The following is a 17,959-nucleotide window of genomic DNA, read 5'->3' as shown; positions in this document are numbered from 1 at the left end:
CAGTGAGAACTGCAAATGCACATGAACCCCCCCCCCCCCCCCAAGAAATTAGTATTCTAGTCTTTCCAATGTGATGACTTGTGTTTGAATGACTAAAATGAGGGTGGGTAGAAACCTATCTGAACAAAAAAATATAGTGCAAACAAAGAAACTTGAATGGGAAATTACAATGGGAGAGTGCTAAACTTGAGTTCATTCAGAAGTTCAGAATACCCCCCCCCCCCCCAACCGGGACTAGGATTCCATTACAGATACTGATTTTCTGCTTCCAAGCATTTTCTCTTAGTTCGAGTCAAGCTGATTTTGATATCCTTGGTATCTTTGAATAATTTACAAGCAACAGCTTTACAACAGCTTTTCCATCTTCTGACTGGAATAAAAAGACTCAGATCTCCCTACTTGTGTCTGACAGAGGAGCTTTGATTCTCAGAAGATTATACATTGAAAATCTTGTTGCTCTCTAAGTGGCTACTGGACTTAAATCTAATATTTGTGCTTAGTGTCAGTCAGTCGATTTATTTACGGTCATTGATTAGCAAGGCACAAAAGAATTAAAATCTCAAAAATTGGAAAAAATTACAAAAATACAGATTAAAACAGATAACAAAGTGCAGATAATAGGCATCAGAAAATTCAGGACATAAGCAGAAAATAGTGAGTAGAGTGTCCAGCTAATAATATACAAGAATTAGCTGGCAGAGCTGGTGGGCCTCTGTCGGGCCTTCCTGATTTTACTAGCTATCCAGGCAAACTTGGCAACAGTGTGCGTTAGATGTTTATTTGTATCTGATAACAGTATTTTAGTCTTTTCTTTCTTAGCCAAAAAGGAGTTTGCCTGGTCATAGTGAAGGAGCATCCAACGTATCTCGTCATAATATGAGCATTCAAATAGTATATGTTCAGTATTTTCAATGCCTCCTATTTGACAGCTGCAAGTTCTGCCCTCAATTGGAACTTTGTTATAAATCCCATTGGTATAGTAAGGCTTAGTGTCATTTTTACTCAAATAGGATTTTTGTTCTTTCTTTGAGTAGACAACATTGGGACTTCCTTAATCTAATCTCACAGATCTATTTCTAAACTAACTCAAAACGAGATATAGAAAGAATTTCATATGGAGAAAACGATGTGATTCTTATCTGCATAAGAGTGAAACTCTGAATAAGTTTTATGTGGTAAAGAGAATGAAAAAGGAGACACCCAATCTGGGACTTTTTCTGCTTTTCAGGAATGTAAAGGGAAATTGAAAAACAGTTAATCAATGAAATTTTGATTCTGTTACACATATTGTAATATGTTTTTTGAGTGAAAATCATCCACCCTGGCAAACTTAGTATAATTGTGTTTACTAAATTAAGATGAGTGTCACAGGGGAAGGCAAGGGCTGATAGATGAAAGAGCTCTGTCAGAAGCATAGCACTGATTTGATAAAGCCAAGCACTCACCTGAGCATATGACACTGGCGTCCTTATATTTGCCACATGTGGCAGGACGATACTCATAAGGGCAAGACAGTAAGTCAGATTCTTCACCAGAGCACTTCACTTTAGTCATCAGAGGACCACCTTCCCCTTCACCATAAGCAGCACCGCCCAAGGCAGCAAGAGCTTCACCACAGCCAAGTTGTCGGCACACAACTTGAGCATCATTCAGGTCCCACAATTCACTGCAAACAACATTTCTCCAGCTTGCAAAATAAGTGATTTTGACACTTCCAGCACAGCGGTTTGGACCATTCACCAGTTCCATGGACAGCACTTTGAAAAAACAGACAGGCCTGGTTATTAGCAGAGCAGACTTATAGTGGCATTTTCAACATCCCCCCCAAATGTACACAGGAGCATTCTGTAATTGAATATGAAATCCCAACTCATTTGAAATTTTCTAGAATATGGATTTATATGTGAAGCTACAATGACTTTGAAGAATTTGATGACTGCTGTAATGTCTATACTTTGCAACCATGAATTTGTAACCTGTGCATCAGTGGAAATATTGACAATACTATACCAGGCATTTTAGATGTGATAAAAATGAATTGATACATTTCCCTTAATATCCGTATGCCATGTTTATAAATTGTTGTAAATACTTTTTAAAAAGAAGAGTTATTGTTCAGTATAATAAAATGATATGGATGTGTTTATATTTCTGAAACTAGCAGTTGAATGTAGTTCTCAGGCTCCTTGCTAAGCAGGTATAATTCAGTGAACAGGGCTTAATATATGCACTGTAGTTGCAGGCAATATATAATTTGCAGATTCATTAAAAACTTGTAGTATATGCATATCTTACCTTTTGGAGTATGAAACTGTTTATTAGAAAACTTCACAAACATACTAAATTTTATGATTAATTTGGTAGTACTGAATTATTGTTCTAACTATTGCTATAGGAAATTCTGGACCTGTGGAAAGGTTTTGCAAAATTATAAATCCAAACTAAAATTATGGCATACTTTATGGAGAGGATATATTGAAATTAATACAACAATAAAAGAAACAGAATTGGAGGCCACTAAAAATTGAATTGCCAGTTCAGTTATTTTCAAATGGCTTAATTACGCAACGCGTGAATGGTGTTTGGAATATGCTGCCACAGGAGGTGGTGAAGGCCACTAACCTGGACAGCTTTAAAAGGGGCTTTGACAGATTTATGGAGAAGTCAATCTATGGCTACCAATCTTGATCCTCCTTGATCTGAGATTGCAAATGCCTTAGCAGACCAGGTGCTCGAGAGCAGCAGCAGCAGCAGCAGGCCCTTGCTTTCACATCCTGCATGTGAGCTCCCAAAGGCATCTGATGGGCCATTGCGAGTAGCAGAGTGCTGTACTTGATGGACTCTGGTCTGATCCAGCAGGCTCTTTCTTATGTTCTTATGTACTTAATGAATTTTTTTATTCCAAATACTAACTGCTTCTGTTAAACATATTTCTTGCTAAAGTACGATGAGAACAGTGTTTCTTTAAAAAAAAACCAGCCATATATCATGTGTCTTACCATCTCCTACAGTTCCAGCTGAAAAAAAAGAAGATGATTAACATTTAATGAACATCATGCAAATACAAAAGAATTTCTTTTCCAACCACAAGTAAATTAAACAATGTGCTGAGGAAGTGTGAACAGCCAAGTATCTGACTCAACATGAAATAATAATGGCTGGCCAGCATGCCTGAAGAACTGAAAAATAAAAAATACAAGCTCAGAAGTTGGTAGAACTTCAGCCTTTAGAACCTTTTCCATCAGCACAGTTAATTTTAATGGATTTGGACCCTAGAATCACTCCAAAGCTGCTCTGACATGGCTCTGTAGCTTACCCAAACCACAACTGCTATTTATTTATTTTTGTTGCACAGGAGTCTAACATGCCATTTGCAATATTCATCCCACTGAGTAACCAGTGGAACTTCCCCTCCTGCAGACACTGCACTCTTTCCCTTTCCTATAGGAGGCAACTTCCATGTGCACACTCTTCATCAATTAGTAATGAGCAGCAGTGGCGTAGGAGGTTAAGAGCTCGTGTATGTAATCTGGAACCAGGTTTGATTCCCAGCTCTGCCGCCTGAGCTGTGGAGGCTTATCTGGGGAATTCAGATTAGCCTGTACATTCCCACACACGCCAGCTGGGTGACTTTGGGCTAGTCACAGCTTCTCGGAACTCTCGCAGCCCCACCTACCTCACAGGGTGTTTGTTGTGAGCGGGGAAGGGCAAGGAGATTTTAAGCCCCTTTGAGTCTCCTGCAGGAGAGAAAGGGGGGATATAAATCCAAATTCTTCTTCTTCTAAAAGTTGTCATCACCTGTTTTTTAGGGGGTGGGGTCATAGTTCTTTGGTCAAAAAGATGATCCTCAAAATGCAAATGTACTTGCATAGCAAAATTCTGGAAACTGTAACCGGTTTCATACCCAGACAAATGCTCTGCCATAGTTTTTCAGGGTATTCCTAAACTGAGGCCCCTTCCGCACATGCAAAATAATGCATTTTCAAACCACTTTCAGAACTGTTTGCAAGTAGATTTTGCTATTCCGCACAGCTTCAAAGAGCACTGAAAGCAGTTTGAAAGTGCATTATTCTGCATGTGCGGAATCAGCCAGAGTTACATCCTTCTTAACCCATCAAAGTCAACAGGATTAGGAGGGTCTAAATCTGTTTAGAATGGTGTTGTTAGTCTTAAGTACTGTTTTAGAGGGTAGTTGTGTTGGGATGCAGTATATATAGCAGATGAATCAAGCTTTGACTCTTGAAAGCTTATACTCTGAAAATCCTGTTAGTCTCTAAGGTGCTACTGGATTCAAATCAAGGTGTTTTGCTTTAAGTACCGTGTTTCCCGAGTCTCTAATGTCATATGTCCAGTAGAATGTTTAACGTTTCAAAACTTTTAAAATATCTAATGTGGCTCAGAGATTCAGTCTTTTGCCATGATCCAGAGATTCCCACACGTACCTCCCTGAGCACGTAGAACTCTTGTACATGTTGGCTTCCCCATTCATTTCAGTCAAGGATGCAGCACTAAACACCACACACCATCACGTCATTTCAGAAGCACCCAGCTGCTTCCTTCAGTCAGATGAAGGAGGAAGACCTGGTTTTATAAGCATTGCTTCCTACATCTTCATTACAATACAGGTGAATTGTGCCATTACAAAAGTCTAAAGAAGACAAGGAAATACTTACTTGGTTTATAAATTTCATCTGTAAAAAAAGAAAAGCACAATTAGGAATATAGTAGCATGGTCGTGAATTGAAAATTGCTTGTAAAACAGGAAATAATTTATTTGAAATTAGTTTTGTGAATAACATTTTAAATCCATTTAGTTATGCAAGAGGGCTTTTTCCTTTATTTTCCTTTAAAACAAGGTTTCAGTAGGATGGTGAAATAATAATTAAGAGGAAGAATTGTCAGTCCTCAGTTGGAGGAGAAATTGGCAGAACCTCGCCGCCTCCCGCCAGACCCGCCCGCAGCATCTGCAGAATGCTTCCATAGGATCCATGCCCTCATTCTCCAAAACCATTCCACCAACCATTACGGGAGTGGTATTATTGCTGGTGCTCTGTGGTTTGATCTTGTGTGTTACTGACAATGTTTGAAAGACTGCAATCATATGGGGCAATTGGACCATATGGAAAACTTCCCACAAGATCTACCATTCACATGTTATTGTTGTGATCCAAATATTACTAAAGTAGTGCGGGAAGAAAACATGGGAGAATTACAATATAGTATTTCTGTAACAATAATTCTCCAATTTTACCATGCAGCAAATGTCCAAATATGTGGTAAGCTGGTTACTGAGTGATTACCCAAACAAGGTTAACATGTAGGTACATGTACATGGTGATAAACTATCAATTGGTCAGTAGTTTCCCACATCTGCCCACAAGCAAAACAATATACAAGGTAGAACAATTAGTTGAAAAAATGGAAAATAAAACATACCTTTGCAGAGAACAGCAGCATCTTGATTATGAGTGCAGCTATGCGTACCCCATCCTGAGTTTTCACATTCCCACAGGTGAGATTCATCCCCCTCGCATGATACTTTATCCAGGAGGATTCTGCCTGATCCTGGACCAAACCTAGAACTAGGCAATGCTGCGACTGCATCCCCACATCCAAGCTGCCTGCAGACAACCTGAGCATCCTTGATATCCCAATCATTGCCACAAACAGTTCCCCAGGCTCCTTTGTAATAAATTTCAACACGTCCCTCACAGTAGTTATAGGTGTCAGCTAGTCTCAGAGACAGTCCTGTGCATGACAAAAAGAACAGGTTAGTACTATTAATTTGACAACTGAGCATCCAATGCTTAAGAACAGGTGGACTCTAATCTGGAGAAACAGGTTTGATTCTCTACTCTTCCATATGAGCGGCAAACTTTTATCTGGTGAACTTGATTTGTTTCTCCACCCCTACATTCCTAATGGATGAACTTGGCCTAGTAACAGTTCATTCTGAACTCTCACAGCCCCACCTATCTCACAAGGTGTCTGTTGTGGGGAGACGAAAGGAAAGGTGTTTGTAAACTGCCTTGAGTCTCCTTACAGATTGAACCACCTCTTGAACAATGAGGATCCCAAGCAATTGGAAATGGTGGCCAAATTCCTGCTCAATATTCTGAAATAATCCTCTGGGTCTTTTAAAAATTATTATATTATTTCCCTGAAGTTTGCATTTTATGAAATACAAGCAGTTGTTTTACTTTGTCAAATTGTACCCGGATTATACTACCACACAGTTTTTATCTGTATTTATCTCCTGATGCCTAATAAAGGTCTCTGAACTGAACTGAGTCTCCTTAAAGGAGTGAAAGGCGGGGTATAAATCCAAACTCCTTTTCTCTTTTATCCTACGGGACATTTAAGGGCTTTCTGAAGTCCCACCTTTTTCCTCCCCTCCCCCTTACATGATTTTCATGTAATAACTCTACCATCAGGAAGAAAAAACAGTACGTGGGACAATCTTGGGTGGGAAAAAAGGCTGACGTAGTAAGGAATAACTAGACTCTGCCACTATTCCCCCCACCCTTCTAGGGATATTATCCCTTGTATTTCTGTTCTCTGTCAGATCCCAGACTGTCCCCACTACAGGAGAAGAAAAGAATAGTCTTGTGTACCTGGTCTTTAACAAACAAGTCTGCAACATGAGGGCTCAGTACAAGGTTACCAGGCAGAGCCTGGCAACTGGTGGAAGGATTGGGGGTGGGGACATGGTGGGTGGGATGATGACATCATTTCTGGTAAAAACCTAGAAGTGATGACAGGTAGCTAGAGGAATCATTGGAAATTTGGTGGCCAAGTCTGTCAATGGTATACCTACCTACAAATACAGAATAATACGAAAAGTGATCTGGAAAGTTGGGGAATATCAACAACATGGAATGAATTTGACCGAATAATGACTATGAACAACACCAAACTAATCAGTAAAATATATAATATATTATTAGAGCAGAAAACAGAAACAGGTAGTAAAAACAATGTAAAATGGGCACAGCATCATAAAGATAATAAAATTAGAACAATGGAATAAATCCTGGGAAAGCATTTATAAATATACTCCAAATACTGATTTATGGGAAAATAATCGAAGGCTGTTCTACAGAAGTTATAAAACCCCACTAGCTTTATCAAAAATGAATAAAAATAATTCACCCTTATGCTGGAAATGTAAACAGGAAGAAGCGACATTTTACCATACGTGGTGGACAAGAAAATGGAATATTGTATGATACACCTGATGGATTTAATCAATTTATTATCTTGGGTTTTGTTTTTTGCAAATTTGCCTTTCCAAACTGAATTAATAAATGAAAACTGAAAAGAAAAAAGAAACTCTATGGCAGCACTTTGAAATGTCAAGGTTGTCTACTAGGCTGCAAACTTGATGGCCTTTCCTAAGCTTTCTACATGCTTGTTTGGTAATTGGAGATGATAAATAATTTGGCACTAACCGCTGAACTACATTTATATTTAGTACATAATTGATTTCTATACCCTGATTAAGAGTGCCTGTCTTCAAAGCCACATGTTTACCATGGTGTTCCATACCTGGTGGAGTGTGATACTGCTATTAATTGAAGCATCAATGGTTCCTATTCTGATGTCACTGGATCCCACTGAACACGTAATCAGGCCCCATCCAGTGAGATTCAGGATTTTGCACCTAGCAACACATCTCTACCTGAAGTAGTCTTGTGCCCTATCACCATAAAATTTCTGGCTTTAAACATGCTCTTCATTTGGTATTGTCTCCAATACTTTTTGGACTACAGCACTGAAACAGGTTTTCTGTGAAGCAGTTCATTTCCAGTCTGTTAACTACAACAGAATTAAGTTCTAGGGTCTAACTCAACACTTAGGCAAGGTAAGGATGCAATAGACCTACCTGGTGTTGTACATGCAATTGTGGTCGATGGAGCTGTTGCCAAAAAATAAAAAAGGATGGTGATTATTATTAATAATTTCAGCTCTGTGCAGATCTTAGAGATATTCTCAAAAAATGTTGTCACTAAACACAAGCTTGCAAGAGATTAATCATATCTCATTCAAAATCCAAACATTAACAATTCTTTTCAAAGAATGAAGCAAAATTATTAGTTGAAAAGTATCTCCATAAGGTGTGTATTAGAAGTTTTAAAAGCTTTTTCACATTACATTGGGTGTCCATACCATGCTAAATTTCATCTAGGGACATATTTGTGTATACAGATACTTTGCCCCATCTGCTTGCTAGAAAAAAAAAGTGACTATACTATCAGTAATGCAGCAGCTGATATCTATATATCTGGGAAAGCTGTGTGCGGGGGGGGGGGGGCAGTATGTGGCAGCTGAAGCTCTTGTGAGCCTTTGGATGCAACTGGCTAACACAATCTACCCCTCTGGAATTTCCCAGGTCCTCATCCAACACCTTAACCACTACACCATGTGGGTACTCCATAAGATTTATACACATATATGCAACCCCTAGATGTAACTTATGACAACTCCATAAATAAAGGCTGAAGGGATATTTTATTATTTATTCTACTAAATTTATATCATGCCTTTCTGCCACACAAAGGTCTCTAAAATGGCTAACACATTGAAAATACATAATAAAGTACACCAGCCCCCCGCCCCACATATCATTAAAACAGTTCAAGCTAAAATACACACCAAGATGTAAATACTATTAAAATATTATGAAGAGGCTTCCCTTTTCCAATCTACTCCTTCCTCCTTCCCCATTCCAAATCAGCCCAATTGCTTTCACTCATAGGATCATATGTGAATGTACCTGTCAGTGAAATCCTAAGATCATTTATTTGGGAGTAAGCTCCATTGAATAAAATTGGACTTATTTCTGAGCAGACTTTCTTCAGGTTGTTGTCATTATATTTGGAAATCTGGAGGGAAAGAGCAAAAGCAGCTTGGGAGCAATTTGGAATGGGAAAACGTCAGGAGCCAACTATTTCTGTTTTGATGCCGTTTGAAGACTTCAACCTCTCAAAAGTGCATTTCTTGTCATGATTTAAAATAAACCTGTATTGTACATGTAATATTTTTCCTAATGCCTTATAGGACTGATCACCTTCAGTTAAAACAGTTATGCTATGCTTACTATTACAGACTCATTTAAATCTCATTCCAGCCTGACCATGGAAAAGATTCCACTAAACAGATATATATTAAAATATTTAAGCATATTACCTGAACTGACGATAGGAAGTATTCCTGTAACAAATATTAAAATCAATGGAGGGTCCATGGCAGCATATATTCGTCTGGGGATTTATTATTTTTTTGGAGACAAGGAAAATAGGTGTAAGTTCTTATATGCTTTGACTCAGGAGGGCGGGGCTTTCTTGTTTGCCAAACGGTTTATCAAAAATAGGCATACATTGAAGCAGAGCTCAAGGTACTTTTTTTTTGCAAAATCATTTTGTTTAGGAGCAATTGCATCTTCAAAGGACTCAGTGAAGTTGATCATTACTATATTAGGTATTTAATCTTATATTCTAATAGCAAAGTTGTCCAAATCTTTGGATACTTAAATCCAGTGAAATGGGCCCCAGGTTTGCAGAAAAAGTGAAATCTTGAAAAAAGGATGTGAGCTAGGGTTTTTTTTTAAACAAACCTTAAAAGCAACAGATTCCCTCATTGGCTGTTGCTATGCAACCATAGCATTCCAAAACTTTCCTCCAGTGGAACAGATCTCTGTTGTATGGAGTTCAGTTGTAATTCTGGGAATTCTCCAGACCCCACCAGGAGGTTCACAATCCTAGGCTTGGAAGCAACCTCTGGGTGACTTGATATCACTTTACTTGCATTGACTGAACTAGGCCTGAATGCTTGCTGCTGTTCAACAGCACGCACTTCATGAAAGCAAGCATTGTATAATGGCTAGAGCTTCTGAATAGGGACTAGGAGACCCATGTTCAAAACCTCATCTTCCTGTGGAAGCTCACTGATGATTTGGGGCCAGTTACATAATTCCAGCCTAACTTACCTCATAGGATTAATGTATAGATAAAAAGGAGGAGAGGAAAACAATGTAAGCTGTTTTGTTCCCAGCTGTGGAGAAAGGTGTGGTATAAAGTAAATGAATAATAAATATAGCTGAAGATGGGAGGTAGATAAAAAGTAGTTTGGTGAATGGCTGAGAAGGTGAGAATGAAGCAGGAAAAGGGGAGAGGATGTGAGGGTGACCAGGAGGGTCGAAAGATGAACAAGTGTGGGTTGTGGACCAGTAGCTGGCACTGTACAATTGGACAACAGTTTTTCTATGTAGAGGCTACTGGGAAAGGTGGGAAGGGAAAGTTGAAGACAGAAGGGCAGATAAAAGTAGGGTGGGAAGAAGATAGGGTTGCAAACTCTAGGTTAGGAAATACCTGAAGGTTTGGAATGACAATTGCCTGGGCAATGCACTCTAGCTCAATGCACTGAAGGTTCAAGCAATTAAGCCTTCAAATGGCTCTGTGACTTTGAAGCACTATAAAGGTACTTACACTGTTCACTGTTTCCTGCTGCAAAGTTCCCCACAAGTCTATTTGGGCCAGGAAATGAATGTGTACTCTTTTAGAAATAACTTTAAAAATGGACAGATTCATGTATGCCTTTTCTATCAACTCATAACTCATTTGGGAGCAAAATTAAAAGGTTATAGTGGCAAGATGAGGGAAAACATGGGGAAATTCTTTATATTATATAGCAGCCAGTGTGGTACAGTGGTTAAGAGCGATTGACTCTAATCAGGAGAACTGGGTTTGATTCACCACTTCTCCACGTGAAGCCTGCTTGGGCCAGTCACAGTTCTCTCAGACCTCTCTCAGCCCATGCAGAGGCAGACAATAGCAAACTATGTCTGAACATTTGTTGTCTTGAAAACCCTATGGGGCCGCCATAAGTCATTTGTGACTTCATGGCACACATATGTTAACAACATCTTAACGGCATTTCTTCCCTTAAAGGCACAAAGATAGATATGAGTGTATAGGATTTGTGAGAAAAATGGTTGTTGTCGGGAGGAGTTATAAGCTAGGACAATTGACAGTTTCAGTATGCACTTTCCTCTTTTCCCTTTTTTGAATAAAGAGCCCCCTCCTGGGGAAACTTCACAAAAGTGAAGGGGATTCATTGCATATGACAACAATTAAAAGAGCCATTAAAACTGTCTCTCCTCATCATGCCTATATCTCTTTGTTTTACTTGTATGGTACCACACAATTGGCTTTTCTTATATGTCTACAATTGAGACATGGATTGATAGATGTAATACTCCCATGAAATTAGTATTATTCTTTTGCTACATCTTTGGAAGGCCTGGGTCACTTGTACTATTTACATTTCATAAGGAAGTGATCTTTAGTTAGGGTAATTTCCCATCTTATCTCTCGGGAGTTTCTAGATTATAAAATAATGTGAACGTCAACAGAAGTCACACAGATTGTGTCATCAGTCTTCAAGCAAAGGTCATAGAAGACAGAAGGAAACCCAGCTTTGGAAAATGAATGGGAAAGTTTCAAGCTTTGGTCTTTTTTTTTTTTTAATTGATGAGACATTCTTCAGAACTGGTTTGGCTGTGTCTTTAGACTCTCCTCAACATTGATCAGCTCCACTTTTTTTAACATGTCATCATAAAATCTCCTAGTTCATGGCCGATGCAGCTATAAAAGTAGGCAGTCCCATCTGTTGTATGGCTATTTGCTGAGTTCCTGTTACATCTGTGTAAATGATTTACAAAGTACAATCCTTATCAACATGGATCTTATTATGACTGTGTTTGGAATGGGGCTGGGCCAATGAGTTCCCAGATGGTTGCCCATCTGAAGGTGTCGGCTTTTCTTATTCACATCTGCATGCAACCATTAATATGGAGTAGTGAGAGAAAGGGCCCTTTGATTCTGTATGAGCAGATAGAAACTGACCATGTATAAAATACCCAAGCTCAGCATTCAGTCAACCATATCAATAGGATTGTACCTTAGCTCAGTGATTCAGCATCTGCTTTGCATGCCTGAGGAACAGTCTTTGGCATCTCCATTTAAAGGAATCAGACCATAGGTGATGTAAACAAAACATCTGCATGAGATCTTGGAGAGCTCCTGCCAGGCAGAATAGACAATACTGACTTTGGTACACCAAAAAATCTGATTTAGCACAAGAAAAGTTCATGTGTTCTACTCAAATAGCATTGAACAAATACAGGAATATTTAATAATTAGTTAAGCAATCAGAAAGCTTGGATAGAGGAATTATAGAATTACAGAGTCATAGAGTTGGAAGAAACCACAAGGGCCATTAAGTCCAATCCCCTGCCATGCAGGAATACACAATCAAAGCACTTCTGACAGATGGCCATCCAGCCTCTGTTTAAAAACCTCCAACAAAAGAGACTCCACTATACTTTGAGGCAGTGTATTCCACTGTCGAACAGCCCTTACTGTCAGGAAGTTCTTCCTAATGTTTAGGTAGAATCTTTATTCATCTATTTTGAATCCATTACGTTTTGTCCTTGGCGGATTCCATATGGGCCAAAAAAGCGGTGTGAAAGTGGTGTAAAATGGTTTAAAATGGTGTAAAAGGGTTTATACCATTTTCACACTGTTTTCACACTGCTGTTTTTGGCCCATGCAGAATCTGCCTGTCTCTGGAGCAGCAGAAAACAAGCTTGTTCCATCTTCAACATGACATTCCTTCAAATATTTAAATATGGCTGTCATGTCACCCCTTAACATTCTTTTCTCCAGACTAAACATACCTAGCTTTCTACGCCTCTCCTTTTTGGAGAGATGTCATGTTGAAGACAGAGCAAGCTCCAGAGTCTAGGACAAGGAGTAATGGATTCAAGGTACAGAAAAAAAGATTCCACTTAAACATTAGGAAGAACATCCTGACAGTAAGGGTTGCTTCAGTGGAGTACGCTGCCTCAGTATGTAGTGAAGTCTCCATCTTTGGAGGCTTTTAAACAGGGACTGGATGGCCATCTGTGAGGAGTGCTTTGATGGTGTCTTTTTGCATGGCAGGGTGTTAGATTTAATAGATTTAATAACCACAAAGAGATTGTGATCTCTTCCAACTCTATGATTCTGTGATTCTATGATTAATAATATTGCAAACAGGAACTCTGTACAGTGACAGTGCGGAATGCAATGACAGATCAATAAACTCATACTTTTGTTCCCATTTCTGTGATATAGCCACATAAATGTTTGTTTTTTAACTGTTACTGTAGAATTTAGTAGAACTGAGTCTTCATATTCATTGGCTACTGTTGATAGTCGCTTATTGCTTTGAATGATTGACTGGATGAGAAAGGAATAATTTCTCCTCTGGTCATCCTTAAGAGCAGAAATAATTTCTATCCCTTATACACGACATGAGTTTCTTCTACCTTTCCATGGAACAACAAGTTTTTCCACAACAAGGTATGTTGAATAGTGGAGAGTTGTACGCAAGTTAAATAGGCTGCTTGAGAAAAGTTACTGCTTACAATCAGTGGCGTACTGCCGATAGGGACACGGCTCCCCTCGTGCCAAGGTGCTGTTCACTGGCACCCAAGGCTGAGCCCAGTGCAATTCCCCAGCCTTGCACACTGGCGGGGGAGAGAGGGACCTCATGCACTGCCAGGGGATCATGCCGGCGCACAAGGTTGGGTCCAGTTGGGCGGTAGAGAAGCCTCTCCCCCAGCTGGGGGATCACACCAGTGCATGATGCTGGGCACAGCCACACAACCAGGAGGCCTCTCCCTATCTGGTATCTGCCATGGTACCCTGCTCCTGCCTCCCTGCAGGTCGGCTTCTGCCTTCCCTAGGGCCTGGGGAGGACAGAAGGTGGCCTGCAGGGAGTTGGGGGGGACTCAGATGGGTGCCACAGCAGTAGGCTGGCCCTGGAGCTGGCCTGCCACTGCGGTGCCTGTCCAAGCCACCCCTAAGCCCCTCCCCTGAGCACAGGTGGGGTGTGGGGGTGGGTGGGGCATCCAGAGCAGGTGTTGTCCCTGGGTGCCATTTTCCCCTGATACACCTCTGCTTACAATTGAGGTAGATGTATCACCATAATTAAGGGAGTTACTTGTGGATCTCTCCCTTTCACCTACACACACACTGAACATTGAGTCCTTTGATCTGGAGGAGTTTCTGTTAGGCAGATTCCGCATGGGCCAAAAACAGTGGTGTGAAAATGGTATAAAAGGGTTTACACCATTTTCACACCATTTCCACACCACTGTTTTTTGGCCAACGTGGAATCCGCCTTAGTTTAGTTAGATAAATTCTGTTAATTCTTCTTTACCCAAGTTCTCCCTGAAATCCAACTATCCATTTCCTCTTCAGAATTTCGGAGTCTGTTTAGAATCAATTGATTTTTGAACAAAAGAGAAATCTGAAGAATGAAGGGGAAAGAAAAATATCAGAATTTTGCTCTGCAGTTGCTCTGAGACAAGGCAGCATCTTCCCAAACCTTCCTACAGTCCAGTTAGAGCAGCACCCTGTGACCTGCAAGTGCTGAATTTATAAAGGAGTATATATGTAGCACAATAAAAAGAAAAATCAAAGAAAAATTAAAGAAATTTCCTCTTTTGAAAGAAAATAAGAAAATCAATAGCTATCAGTGAAAAAGTAAATGTTGGAAAAACGAATCCCATTCCCCATGTCTGTGGCAGTGCTGTGCTGAATTTATATGAAATCTTCTTTTCTTTGTGAAACTAGTAAAGCTGATCATTCAGTAAAGTCAAGTGACCACCCCCCCCCCCCCCCCCCCCCAGAGCCATTTCAGCTTTTTGGGGTTTCTTCCACCACCCAAAAGCCAGGCTATTCGGTAGAGCAGAAAAGCAAGGCTATTCGGTACAGCCGAATAGCCTGGCTTTGAAAAAGCCAAATAGTTTTGCCTTTTTTTGGCTTTCTTAGCTGCCCACAGGTTTGGAAGATTTCCAGTTCCACAGGTAGCCCTTCTTTTCTGCTTGCAAAGCTGGTTTTGATTTCATAAGTGGGTAGGGGGCCTCCCCACTTGAGAAGTCAATTCCAACTTTGCAAGCAGAGCGAATTATTGGCCGCCTGCAGCATCTCAGGAGCCTGATCTCCACAGGCAACTCTCCTCCACTTGCAAGCCACCTCTACTCCCAAGTGGGAAGGTGGCCCTGCATAGCTGAATAGAGGGGTCAGCACAGATGATCCATGTATTCAGCTGTGGGAGGCTTGTAATTTTTTGGTTTGGCTTGAAAAACTCGATATTTTTGGGGGGAAAGACCGAAAAGCTGAACCCCAAAATTGCCAGAAAAAGTTGCCCACTCCTAAAAACTAGCTATTGTGGGAACAGCTTAAAAAATTGTTTACTCACTCTTAGGCCATTTCTGCATGGCCAGCTGAGCAGGGGTGCAGCAACATAGTTCATGCTGAAGCACCCCCGGGCGGTTTACACCGCTCCCGAATGCCTTCTACCTTCTGCTGCCTTCCGTCACTCTGTGGAAGGCAGGGGACACCCCCCCCCCATGGCCAGAGTGACACCTCTGGGGCCAGAGGCCAGGAGGCATGTCCCTTGACCTCCACAGAGTGACGGTAGGAGGTGTCCAGGAGCAGCATGGGAAATACGTTGGCTTTCATCCAGTGCCGTTCACTCAGCACCGGATGGAAGCCGGTGTTTTCCAAAAACTTTGCTTGGGGCGCGAGGTTTAAAAACACCATTTGGGCTGGAGGGAGAGCGACGCTGCATCAATTTGGCAGCAGCATCTGTGCGAAGGCTCCCCCCTCCCCAACAGTGTTTTACTGGGCCGAAATCAGAAACAGCCTTACATTATTGTTATGCCTGTGGACATTTTTCTTCTTTTGATGCTTGGGGGAAATAAGAGGGAATTACTACCAATTGCTGAAACATTTTATTAGAAATAATCTAGAGAACAGGAACATTTGAATGAACTTCTAAATGTAGATTTCATTCTTCGGCACCGCATTACTTATGGGATAGACACATTCCCTGTGTGGAAGCACTGGCATAATTTGGCAGTGGAAGCAAATTCTACCTTCCTTCAACACTCTTTCGCTTGTAAATAGCTTCACAACTCCTTGTGGCGGTGGTGGGGATGCGAGAGTTACAAAGAGGTGCAGTGAGTGAAAATGGCTTACAGCTCCTTGTTAAAACACATCCATTCTTCAGTTTAGAAGGCAGTCTGTGGGATATATTGTGCAGAGAGTTCAACTAAAGGATCATTTTGTTCATCCTAATTGTCATCTTTGGGACACTGAAAATGAATAAAGAAATGCTTTCCTTTGGAGAACAGTTACAGTTCTTACAGGCAGCCAGGAAGTCACTCTGAAAAGGTCTGCTGAAGTCTCTCCCCACCCCTTCCTTTTGTTACATGGCTTTTTTGAGAAAGAAAAACCTAAACCTCAATAGGCAGGTTTATGTGTGAGTGCAATATGCAAGCGCATGTGCGCAAACATTTCCTGACCTCCTGTTTTTTCAGATGAAAGGTGCTGTAGGTGTACCAGTGCACTAGCCCACAGTTAAAGATTTGCTTGATGGGAAACTTCCATTAAAAATATAAATCATGCAATCAAAAGTGACGTGAAATGCCCATAAAATCTACTAAACTGATCCACCTTTACAGTGTTCCCTCCCACCAAGGCAAAGTGCACTTTGCTCATTTATTTCCTTGTCCTATTGTCTACAAAGGATTTTGCAATGTCAAATAATGTTGCAGACATTTCTTGAGCCAAGTTGAAATTCATAGAGGAAAGCTTTATTTAGTTCTTGGATTCCTTCAATGCAGTCTGGATCAGAATTAGGATAGCACCACCACCACTACAGAAATTCCAGTAAGAAGGTATTTTCCCAGTATAATACTAGAAGATGTGGTCTTGGGGACTCACCTCAGTTGGGTGAGTGCTCATGAGACTAAGGAGATGAGCTAATAGTTTTGTGCCCCCTAATCCTTCTTGGTTTCTCTCCCCTTAACAACGTTAGATGGAGCTGTTCTTTCCTGGACTGTCAATACCTGTGTTTTCTGAGCACCTTGAGGGCTAATGTAGGGCTTGAATATTTCTTTTTCAAGGCTAATGTAGGATTGGAATCTTTCCCAGGGATCAAATACTTTGGTTTCAAAAGAAAGCTCTATTTTTCTACAAGTCTAAATTAAGCAGGAAGCACAGATAGATTTGGCTAGAGGAGAAAGGAAGACACGTAGCACAACTAGCTAGAGGAGAAAAAAAAAGAATACTAGCTAGGCTTAACTTATCCTATGAAGATGAGTCCCTCTTTTCCTAATACAAGGGATGAATGTGCCTCTGTTGCCGTCACAGAGCGGGGCCACCCTTGGTCAGAGCCCTTTGATCCAATAACCACACCGCACTCTTGGCTAGGGTAAATTATTTGGCCATAGCCACCATTTTATTATACAATCAGAAGCGTGAGGCGCAGCATGGGATTTTGATCTGCTCTGGGATGTTGCCCCTGAGCTCCAGCAGGCGGTTGGCCTCGTACTGGAGCTTTGCCCTGCTGTGGTGTTCCGCTGGGCGGTCAGCCTCTTGCTGGAGCATCCCCCTGATGTAGTGCTCTGCTGGACGGTTGGCCTCTTGCTGTAGCATTCCCTACCAACAGGGGAGGGGGTAGCGCCAAACTGAGAATGGCTATGACAAAGAAGCATGCATTAACAAAATCCAAAGCTCTATGGGAGAGGTGGGCGGGCAAGTGGCTGGCCGGCCTAAGCACATGACCGGCACAAAGGCTGGCCCGGCCTTCTATAGGTTCTGGCTGGCCTCTTTTCTGATAACGTTGTGGGGTGAGCGCTGTGATGCCTGCCTGCCCTGCCAGGGCTCGGCTAAGAACCCACTTCCATCCTTACAAGGGCTAAAGCTTCCTGCCCATCCTGAGCAGCAACTGCGGTCGTGCTGATTCACAGCCGCTCTTTCTGTGCAGTGACAATTAGTGGCCTTGGTCTTCAATTCCCATCACAAACTGGTTTAGCAATAATATTCCATTATGGATCAGA

General features: G+C 41.1%; 1 protein-coding gene across 1 annotated transcript; it reads right to left on the bottom strand.

Moving 5' to 3' along the window:
• Positions 1-245: 245 nt before the first annotated feature.
• On the bottom strand, positions 246-9,258 carry LOC125438444 (deleted in malignant brain tumors 1 protein-like). The gene is made up of 7 exons (XM_048506886.1): positions 9,190-9,258; positions 7,886-7,918; positions 5,437-5,748; positions 4,674-4,691; positions 3,000-3,017; positions 1,446-1,757; positions 246-319 (listed from the first exon to the last, which is right to left on the bottom strand). The coding sequence occupies exons 1-7, from the start codon at positions 9,245-9,247 to the stop codon at positions 246-248; spliced, it is 825 nt and encodes a 274-aa protein (XP_048362843.1). The 5' UTR covers positions 9,248-9,258.
• Positions 9,259-17,959: the final 8,701 nt, after the last annotated feature.

The sequence above is a fragment of the Sphaerodactylus townsendi genome, linkage group LG08 (assembly GCF_021028975.2).
Source record: "Sphaerodactylus townsendi isolate TG3544 linkage group LG08, MPM_Stown_v2.3, whole genome shotgun sequence".
NCBI classification, from domain to species: domain Eukaryota; kingdom Metazoa; phylum Chordata; class Lepidosauria; order Squamata; family Sphaerodactylidae; genus Sphaerodactylus; species Sphaerodactylus townsendi.
This window is presented reverse-complemented; position numbering and strand designations above follow the sequence as displayed.

What these genes read in the sequence shown, in the direction of transcription:
- LOC125438444 (XM_048506886.1), bottom strand. Translation starts at nt 9,247, where the DNA reads ATGGACCCTCCATTGATTTTAATATTTGTTACAGGAATACTTCCTATC. An exon ending in AATTGCATGTACAACACCAG is followed by an intron (nt 5,749 to 7,885) that starts GTAGGTCTATTG and finishes TGTCATGCACAG; the next exon opens with GACTGTCTCTGAGACTAGCT. An exon ending in CGCCAGTGTCATATGCTCAG is followed by an intron (nt 320 to 1,445) that starts GTGAGTGCTTGG and finishes AATTATTCAAAG; the next exon opens with ATACCAAGGATATCAAAATC.